General features: G+C 46.9%; 1 protein-coding gene across 1 annotated transcript in view; it reads right to left on the bottom strand.

Annotated features, from left to right (window-relative positions):
* Positions 1-1,462: 1,462 nt before the first annotated feature.
* The window catches only part of KCNU1 (potassium calcium-activated channel subfamily U member 1), an 84,644-nt gene continuing 76,116 nt past the window's right edge, over positions 1,463-9,990 (bottom strand). The window contains 4 exon segments of the mRNA XM_075910804.1: positions 1,463-1,575; positions 1,578-1,691; positions 2,582-2,680; positions 4,747-4,941. Coding sequence (XP_075766919.1) covers positions 1,507-1,575; positions 1,578-1,691; positions 2,582-2,680; positions 4,747-4,941 — 477 coding nt within the window. The 3' untranslated portion in view covers positions 1,463-1,506.

The following is a 9,990-nucleotide window of genomic DNA, read 5'->3' as shown; positions in this document are numbered from 1 at the left end:
CAACAGTGACCTCCCATGGTTCAGCAAATTCTGTGGTTCGGCACCAGTCAGGTTCCAAGGGTGCTGGAGCAAAGAGGTTCAGCCTGTACTCGGGTTTGTGAACATGAGGTCCTCTCTCCCTCACCATGGTAAAGGAGCAACTAATCCCCCCAAAATAGTTAATTATAGCTGATCCATGCATTGCTCAGCAGAGTTTGAAGCATCTTCTACTTCCCATGGGAGAAAAGGCATCCACAGGTCCATCACACTGGTTTGATATTAACCTTTGAGCCGGTCAACATCTTAAAACATCAATGACATTTTAATTTTCAAAAGTCCATCTCTCCTCCAAAGCCAAGCCAAACAGAAATGACAAAAATTCCCACCCCGTGCCTCTATTTGGATCAGCTCTAGAGTGGATTGGCTTTTTGTTCAATTTTTTTAAAAATCACATTTTGAAATTTCAGAGTTTGAGAAACCGGGAATATTTTCAGGGAGGAAAGACACGATCCTCCAAGCCTTTCTTCTGAGCATCTCAGGCAGGCAGGGGTGTTTCGATCCTCTTCATTCAACGTTCCTTGGCCCAGATCCTTAGCCCTCCAGCTGACCCACAGGTTATTGTTTCACACTTGAAAAAAGGAGCTAAGCGAGGAAGATTCTCTCACTTGGCACAACGGGCACCTATAAGATACAGGAGGGAATTTCCTTCTCTGAAGTGTTATTGACCATAGGCAGAGCACTGTGCTAGAAGGACAGATGATCTAACCCCACATAGCATGTGTCCAATAATCTATAGTGAGAGAAGGCTCAAAAACAAAGGGAAAGAGTAAAAAGATGGTAAACGATTGATTAGAGGGGAAGACGGCGTGGAAGAGAGACCAATCTGAAGAAGTGCGTCGTGCCCACAAAAGCTCATGAGAGCCACCACTATTTTACTGCCTAGCCAAGCCTTATACCCACCTACTTCTGAGACCATATTTGATTAAGACTTGACCTCTTGTCTATACTGGGCATTTTATTTGGGGCATTCTGAGCATGGTTGTAAGGGTTTGCATAGATAGAAGATTCTTCAGTCCCTCAAAGGAAATCTGGCTAAATACAGCCTTTGCATGCTAACAAGAGACTTATTGCTAAATCTTCTAACTGAAGGTAAGTCATGTATGCAAACTGATATGAGGTCTAATGTGGCCTCATTCTAACTATTACTACTACCAGGATCAAGCTGCAGAGCCGATTCAAATAATCATGAAATTTCTTTGATTACTCCTGCTTTGCATAAGAAGTTGAGTTTCATCGGTTTTCCTGTAGAAAGAGTTCAGGCGCTTGCTAAGACATGAATGATTATTGACTTGATCATCGGAACTCAAGTCATGGGTCAAAGGTTAATGTGAGTGCTACGGAAAAAGCCACACAGATGCACACATCCATGTTTACGCCTTTCAAACTGCCTGTTCCAATGACCAAGAAACCTCACTGTGCGGTCTTAATAATCAATCACTACATTATATTTTATTTCCAGGGAATACATCACAGGCTAGGTTCTTGCTGCTCTCTGGAGCTGTTGGTGTGGCTCTCCTGCCACCGTGGTGTGCAAGTTCCTCCTCACAAATGGACAGATCCATCGTTGCTGTGGTGCTGAACGGGACAACACAAAACAGCAGATCCGTAGGTAGCATCTTGAAGTCACTGGGGGGCCGAGCAATCACACACCTGGAAAAGCACCAGAACATGAGAATCCAACAGCTCTGTAAACTCCTTCCACCTTTGCTAAGCAATGCTTCGGGGAGATAGAGTACATCAGCTTTTTGCAATGTCTAATTGCATCTGAAATGTCCTTGTGAATAATTACTGTACCATCCGGAGAGGCCTACTTCTATCCTTCCTTATAACTAGGGACAAGAGACATTATTCTAACAGTGAAGTTAATGGATCATGGGAAGAGATTACCAAGGGATGGGGTAAGTTACAGTGGATGTCTTTCTAAGAGAATTGCTCTAGTTACACCAGCATTCTTGGCTCCTTGCAGGAATCAATGAGTGCGATTCTCTGGCCTTGTTTCTACTGGAGATCAGATTAGAGTATTATTGTGCTCTGTTCAGAGTGTAAAATTGATGCGATCTATGAGCTTGAACTGCCCCACTGCAGCAAGTAGTCACAAGCATTATGATCTCTCATGGTGGCCTCTAGGTAGGCCCCGTAACAACCACAGAGCTAGCTTTATCTAATGGTCTCTGTTCAGGGGATACCCAGAGACATAACAAGGGTGTGTAGCTTCACTCAAACCTGGGGAGCGACCCAAGACTAGATTATCATAGAGATACAACACTGGAACAGATGGGGCTTCTCTAGTTGAAGGTGAAGGTTCTCATCAGAGCTGCAAGTCCAGACTGAGGTGTTTTGTTAGAGCATGTCGTTAGAGAATACTGTCACTCCTTCGTTTCCATGAGCACTCCCAAAAATCGATTGTCTCTCCTTGCCCGGCTCTACAATAATTGCTGCATTATGATCATGATTGATTAAACTGATCTTTCTGGAGACCTTTCTTGCTCGGCTCAAATTGAGGTACAGAGATCTCAAAATTTCAAAGGAAGAACACTCCCCTATTCTTGTATGGATTGGGCTCTTCTTCCAGACGGTGAAGACCAAAGCAAAGGATTCCAAACCAATCTAGTGCTTTGCAGTAAATGGCTCCAAAGGTATCCTGCAATGAGAGAACAAAAAAAGTGCGCTCAGCTGGAAGGGTTGTTCAGCTCTCTGGTGAGAACAGTTGATAAGTGGAATTTATTATTGGCATTTCTGTAGTATCGAGGAACCACAGTCAGGGACCAGAAACCTACAGTGCTCGGTGCTGTAGAAGCACAGACTAAAAAAGGAGCTTGCCCCATAGAGTTTACACTCTGGCCGTGTCTAGACTGGCCAGTTTTTCCGGAAAATCAGCTGCCTACACTGGCCGCTTGAATTTCCTCAAAAGCACTGACTTTCTACTGTAAGAAATCAGTGCTTCTTGCGGAAATACTATGCTGCTCCCATTCAGGCAAAAGTCCCTTTGTGCAAAACTTTTGCGCAAAAGGGCCAGTGTAGACAGCTGAGATTTGTTTTCTGCAAAAAACCCCGATTGCGAAAATGGCGATCGGGGCTTTTTTGCGGAAAAGCGCGTCTAGATTGGCACGGACACTTTTCCGCAAAAAGTGCTTTTGCGGAAAAGCGTCCGTGCCAATCTAGATGCTCTGTTCCGAAAATGCTTTTAACGGAAAACTTTTCCGTTAAAAGCATTTCCGGAAAATCATGCCAGCGTAGACGTAGCCTCCCAGTATATTAAGTGAGGATACTAAGTGGGGATATTGAAAACCCTTGGCCATATATTCAGATCAGATTTAATTAACTTGAATTTTACATATGCCACCTCATCTTCTGTCTCCAAGGAAAAGGTTGAGTTTCAGAACCAGCCAGTAGAGCAGAGGCAGGCAGTAAGAAAGTGCTGGCCCTTCAGCGTTAATCCCTGGCGGCCCGCCGCTATGTTTAGCTGCACCTCTGCAAGTATCGGGGCCATCGCAGCTCTGGTTGGCCTCAGATTGCCAGTCGCAGCTAATGGGAGTGGCGGGAAGTAGTACAAAGCAGGACACCACGTCCCACTGCTCCTATGGGCTGCGAACGGCGATCCGCCTCGTGAGGGTGTGGAATCTCCATCATGGGGGATACTTAAAAGCAAGTTGGACAAACACCTGTCAGGGATGATCTAGATGGTGCTTGGTCCTACCGAGGGATGGGACTTGACGACCTCTCGTGGTCCCCCTCCAGTTCTAGCGTTCTATGATGTGCTCTATTAGGGCAGTCCCATGAGCATCTGAATTTGAGTCTTGATCCCACCTCACTGTGAGCCTGAGCTATTTCTTGGGTTAGCAACGTTGTGTCACAGGAGTGGAAATGGTGCTTGTTTCATTGCGTGGCTGTGTAACCCTCAGGACACTTTGCACTTGTGTGCACATGACTTAATACAAAAGGCTGAAGAAGCAGAGCGATTTATTCCGTTGCGCAGGCGTGGTCCAGACCAAGAGCCCTTGCATCTTAGTGGTTCTGGAGCAGGTCTTTGGCTGATGTGAACTGGACAGTTGACAGCCAGCTGAGGATCCGACCACCTGTTGCCAAGCAGTAATGGGAGCTGGCGTCAGACTGCAGTAGGTGATGAGGTTGGATAAGGGAGGAGGTATTTATTGACTGCACTTGTTGACCAACTCGCTTTTCAGTGTGAGCTCATGGAATATTTACCCCTTAAAACACTGAGATATAGGACAAGGAATGGGTTCTCTGGGGAGGGAGTTAAATCTCCATCCCTAGAGGTGTTTAAGTCCCGGCTTGACAAAGCCCTGGCTGGGATGATTGAGTTGGGGTTGGTCCTGCCTTGGGCAGGGGGTTGGACTCAGCCCACCTTGTGATTCTATAACAAGCCACATACATGGTTTAATCTAAAAAAGAACGAGTAGAACACTAGGACTGGAAGGGACCTCGAGAGGTCATCGAGTCCAGTCCCCTGCCCTCACGGCAGCACCATGGACGTAGTCCTGTGGTACCTTAGAGACCAACAACCCCTCCCCTTCCACACACACACCAGTTTAATCTGTTTACACTGCTGCACTGAACAGTAATCTGGGACCCAACTCAGTACTGGGTTTCCATTGACTTGCGGGGAGTTACTTCAAACCGACACGAGCGTGAAGTCATGGCCAAGCCCACAGAGGGCTCCACTCCCAAGATCCGGCAATAACTCACCTGGGAGTCCATTAACAGTCTGTTGGACAGGGGCAGAAGGCCGAGTTTGCACCTTCCTCTGGGTGCCACGAAGCCTATGTTGTTGAAATTGCCACTCAGCATATTCTTCTCTGCCAGCTGTTCCTCCAATTCCGGGCTTGTCCCACCCGTCACCAGAGTCTGGAGCAGAGCCAAGATGTGATGGTTACGGTAGGTCTGGAAAGGAAGGCCCAGCAGACAGGAAAACGGCCAGTTTGTATCAGGCTGACAAAAGCAATCACCCTGTCACTTTAAGAAGGCACTGAACTATGGATCACCTCTAGTACGGAGCAGGCAGGGTTGGCCCGAGCCATTTTGGTGCCCTGCGGCCCAGGCTCGCAGCCCCGCCTCCGGGCGCACGGTGCATGCACGGGTCCCCCCCGGGGTGCATGGGCGGACACATGCGTATATGCTGCCTGGGTTGGGCTGCGCCTGGCTGTGCAGGGCCCTGCGGCCGCGGGGGAAGGGCGCTGCTGGCCGGTGCTGCACGGATTAACACGGCTCCCGCCCTGGGCGGCCACTGCAGCCCGCCGGGAGCCGAGCGCCCCCCCCGTAGGTTGGCGCCCTGGGCAGCTGCCCAGCTAGCCCACCGCTTAGTGCGGCTCTGGGCGCAGGATTATTCTCCACAGCAAATGCTCCAGTGTTTACACTGGACCTGGTCAGAAAGTCTACGTCTACACACCAGTGCTATTTCGGGATACTGGAGGTATCCCTAAACAGCTACTCTGTGTCTTTTGAGCGAGCCCGTTATTTCGAAATATAACAGGCTCACTATTCCGACGTCCCTGTAAACCTCATTGCACAAGGAGTAAGGGACATTTTGGAATAGTGATTTATTTTGAAATAAGTAATGTGCAGACAGCACCAAATTTCAAACTAAGCGATTTTGAAGTCACATCAAAAGAAGATACAAAATCTGCATAGCTCAAATTGAGTATCTTACTTCGACCCATGGTGCAGTATAGACGCACCCAAAAGGAGACTTCTCTCCTCCTTTCCCCATCCCAGAAAAATTAGATGAGAAATTCACTGAATCATGACCAAAAATGAAACCAGCTGAATGAACCAGAAATGGGAAGGAGGGATGGGCAAAATTGAACTGGGTCAACAGAAAATGTTTCATCTTGATTAGGAGCTTTTTTATTTGCTTAAATGCTTGTTGCATTTAAATGATCTTAAAAAAATGTCTAAAGAAAAAGTTGTTTGGAGCCAAAAAAATGGAACTTTTTACTTAAGAAATGTCAAAAAGGGAGCCCATGGGAAAATTTGGAAAATTCTTTTTTCAAAGGTTTTTCAAAACAAGAAATTAATTTGAAAACAACCCTTTTTTGAGAGAAGTTTTGGTTTTGAGGAATCTGTGTTTTCCAATGAAAAAATACTTAGTTGAAAATTTCCCCTCTATCTCTAATTACAGTCTAAATCAGGGGTTGCAAACTCACAGCCCGTGGGGGGTGCAGGGAAGCCTGATCACTTCCCAGCACTAGGTCCCCCTCGTAATCCCCGAGGCTGTATCCCTGGGGGGACTGGGTGCCATGCAGGGGATTGGTTGGGATGGTGACGGGTAGGGGTGGGACTTAGGTGATGGGTTCAGACTTTCCCCCCAGGCTGCCAGGTCTCCTGGGCTGGATTGCAAATATGCTCTGGCCGTAGACGGCCCACGGGCTGTGAGTTCGAGAGCCTTGGTCCAAACAGACAAGTCAGACAAGGGGTGAAACAGAAAACAGGCAGGGGAGTAATGAAAAGACTTGCCTAAAGTCACACTGAGGTCAGTGAGCGACGGAAAGAAAGCGCAAGTCTTCTGATGCCAAGCCCAGTGCCTTAATTATGTGGCTTTTCTTTTTAAGATACGCAGGGCACTTTTGGCACACGGGTGCTCTGTTTTAGAAGAAGCCTGGTGAAAATGAAACTAGCATCTGGAGCTTTCAAAACACCCTACTGACAGAATGATTCATTTACACCAATACACAGTGGGCAAAAAATGCTACCAACTCAGATCCACAAGTTCTGAAACAACACTCTTCACAACATAAGTAACTCCACAAGGAAAAAAACAACAAATGGTCTGGTAGCACTTTATAGACTAACAAAACATACAGATGGTATGAGCTTTCTTGGGCACAGCTGTGCCCACGAAAGCTCATGATACCATCTCCATGTTTTGTTAGTCTATAAAGTGCTACCAGACCATTTGTTGATTTTTTCTGTAAGGGTCCTGGGTGGGGGAGGGATAGGTCCACGGGTCCAGGGTTATTCTGAAGTGAGACTGCTCCTGAGGAATCAGCATTTCCCACATTTCACGAAAGCACGCTGAGCGGTTTCACATATTGTTGGTGCACGTTTTGACATCAAACGGATTCGGTTAGCATACATGGGCGAATGAATAGGATTTGTGTGTCACCCTCGTTCTGTACTTTCTTTGCTCAGCTACACTGTAGGAGCTTGAAAACAAGTTGCGAGATGTGCAAGAGCATACTCACGCAGGCGCGTTTCGGTGTGCGTAACACGGGGCTCCGAGCTCACTGTGAAGGAGCCATGTTCGTGTGAGGAAAGTCAATACTGACTTCTCCAGCTGGTATTTGGTTACAGCCTGCACAGAGCGGATTCCCTTGGAAAGCACTTTACAGGACAGGGCAGACGGTGATCTTTTTTCTTACGTGACTGAACAGTTAGCCAGTCGGCCCATTGACTCCATGCTGGGCACGAGCATTATGGAGAATCCAGAGTAATTGTTGTAGGGGCTGAGCATTTGCAAATCTGGCCCTGCATGAGTTGCCTCCCATCACGCAGGAAGCCTGCGGTAGAGCTGTTCATTGGACTCTTTTCAGTGCCTTATCTGCAAGACCATCCTGTCTCTCGTCTGCCCAGCCCTCAAGTATCAGGTTAGCGCGAGAGCCATTTCTGCGTCACACTTCTGGGAGGGGGTGTATCACTTGACAGAACCAACTGTAGTTGCTTTTCCCACACTGGCTTCGCTAGCACCATCCTTTTCAGTTACAGGAAAACAACAAGCCAGCTCTTTGGCAGTCCCCACCCCCTAGCAACAACGAGTAGTCCTGTGGCACCTTAGAGGCTAACCAAAATATATATTACCATGAGCTTTCATAGGTACGAGCCACTTCCTCCGATGAGTTGGAAGTGGGTTTTGCCCATGAAAGCTCATGATCCTATATATTTTGGTTAGTCTCGAAGGGTGCGCCTACACAGCGCCCTAAACTCGAAATAAGACACGCAATTTGCTCTACACAAATTGTGTATCTTATTTCGAATCTATTTCGAAATAGCTTATTTTGAAAATTGGCACATCTACATTACACCAAATTTTGAAATAATGTGCCATTTCGAGCCATCCCTTATCTCTTGTGCAACAAGGTTTACTGGGATGGCAAAATAGTTCGCCGGTTATTTTGAAATATTTTTCGAAATAATGAGCAGCTTGTGAAGACACGGGGTAGCTATTTTGGGATATCTCCGGTATCCCGAAATAGCTGTGCAATGTAGATGTGCAGGACTACTTGTTTTTAAAGTTTCAGACTAACAGCTACGCCCCCCCTCAACTCAAAAACCCAGGAACGTTCAGCAGCTCTTCACAAAGATGGGAAAGCGACGGTGATATTTCACTGGAGTGCTTTCCTTTATTCTTTGTTCTCGTTCCCGTGCTTCGCTTTTCCCAGCCCTCTGCCTGACACTGAAGCTGCCAAAGAACAATCATGTCTCTTTTCCTTTCCCCCTCCACGTAAGAGCCAGCCGCATTGAACCAAAGACGCTCTCCTGCTGAAAATAAGAGTTGAGTGTTGATCATTCCTGGACTAACTTGGGATCTGAAGCCAGAATGAAATTTTATCCTTTAAGACAGGTCATGCTAGATCTCCAGTTGCTTTTACACTTGACACCAGCAATCCTTAATTACAGTCAGGCTGACTGACATATCAGTGACTCGCAGGAACATAATACTTTCCCTAACACTGGAACCTTCTTGTGGAAGCATAACTGGCCTTGACACGTTTTTTTTTTTTTTGTTGGACTGATTATCCCTTCAAGATTTTCACTGTGTATTTATTCAATGTCTCTAAAACTGCTGCCCAAGCAGGATCTTGTTACACCTGCATCCCGGGCAAGTCACGTGTAACATGACTGCGGCACAGAAGGGAGTGGGGGAGGGGATGCGGCACAGTTAAAGGGCAGCCAGTTTGGGAGGTTGCTTATTACGAATCGAGCGGCTGTTTTGCTGACAAACTGTTGGCTTCGCTGCCCCAACCCTTTCCGTCATCCCTGTCACCACCAGGAGTATCACTCACTTCTGTCAGCGATCTGACATGAAACCATCACAGGGGTGGGGACCTGCCATGGTGTCTCTGCTCACCCCATCCTATGTACCATGCTAAACATGCTCGTACAGATACACACGTCCCACAGAGCCACTGCTAATCATTTTTGCAAGTTCAAAACGTCACCACTTTTGTAAGGGTCCTAATCGGGTGTGACTTGCAGTCATCTGGACCACACAGGGACCAAGATGGAGGCAACATGTGTAGAAATACAAGCTGAACGTCTCTAATCCGGCACCCTCGGGACTGGACTAGTTTCGACCAAGAGAATTTGCCGGACCATGGGAGGTCAATATTGTCTAGGAGTATTATCAACACTTCCACTGCTTTCTGGGCTGTTAGGACTTTTAGGAGTAAATTAGAGCTAAATAACAGGACTAGTGACTGTAACCAAACTTTATGGGACTGTGGGAAACTTGGCTACACCCATGAAAAGTGGACATCTGGCTAAATAGAATCGTACCGGACGATGGATGTTTCCGGACCAGAGAGTTCTGGATTAAAGAGATTCAACCTGTAGTTGTACACCTAAATCCCTTTGTAGATTATATACTACTGCTGTGATGCAAAACCCTCTAAAGTCAACAGGACAACTTCTCTTGACTTCACAATCCAGCCCAGTTAATGTCAATGCGGGTGCAAGATGGCCATCCCAATAGAATCAAATGTTCTGTTTGCCCCACCACCATTATTGCATGGTGGTGGTCATGCAAACATCCCCACACTTCAGCTCAAGAAGGCTCTGCATGCCAGGCTTGGAGGTACCTCCTCCAGGGATGAGCAAGAAGTTTGAGTCTTACTAGGCCATTCTCTTTTTGGCACTACTATTGTGATTTCCAACAAAGGGGCCAAGTGGCATTAAAGGTAGCAATGGTTTGAATTAATCCTTTTCCCTTCATAC

This window comes from Pelodiscus sinensis, chromosome 28 (genome assembly GCF_049634645.1).
Source record: "Pelodiscus sinensis isolate JC-2024 chromosome 28, ASM4963464v1, whole genome shotgun sequence".
In the NCBI taxonomy this organism is placed as follows: domain Eukaryota; kingdom Metazoa; phylum Chordata; order Testudines; family Trionychidae; genus Pelodiscus; species Pelodiscus sinensis.
Note: the sequence above shows the minus strand (reverse complement) of the source record. Positions and strands in the feature narration are given on the sequence as shown.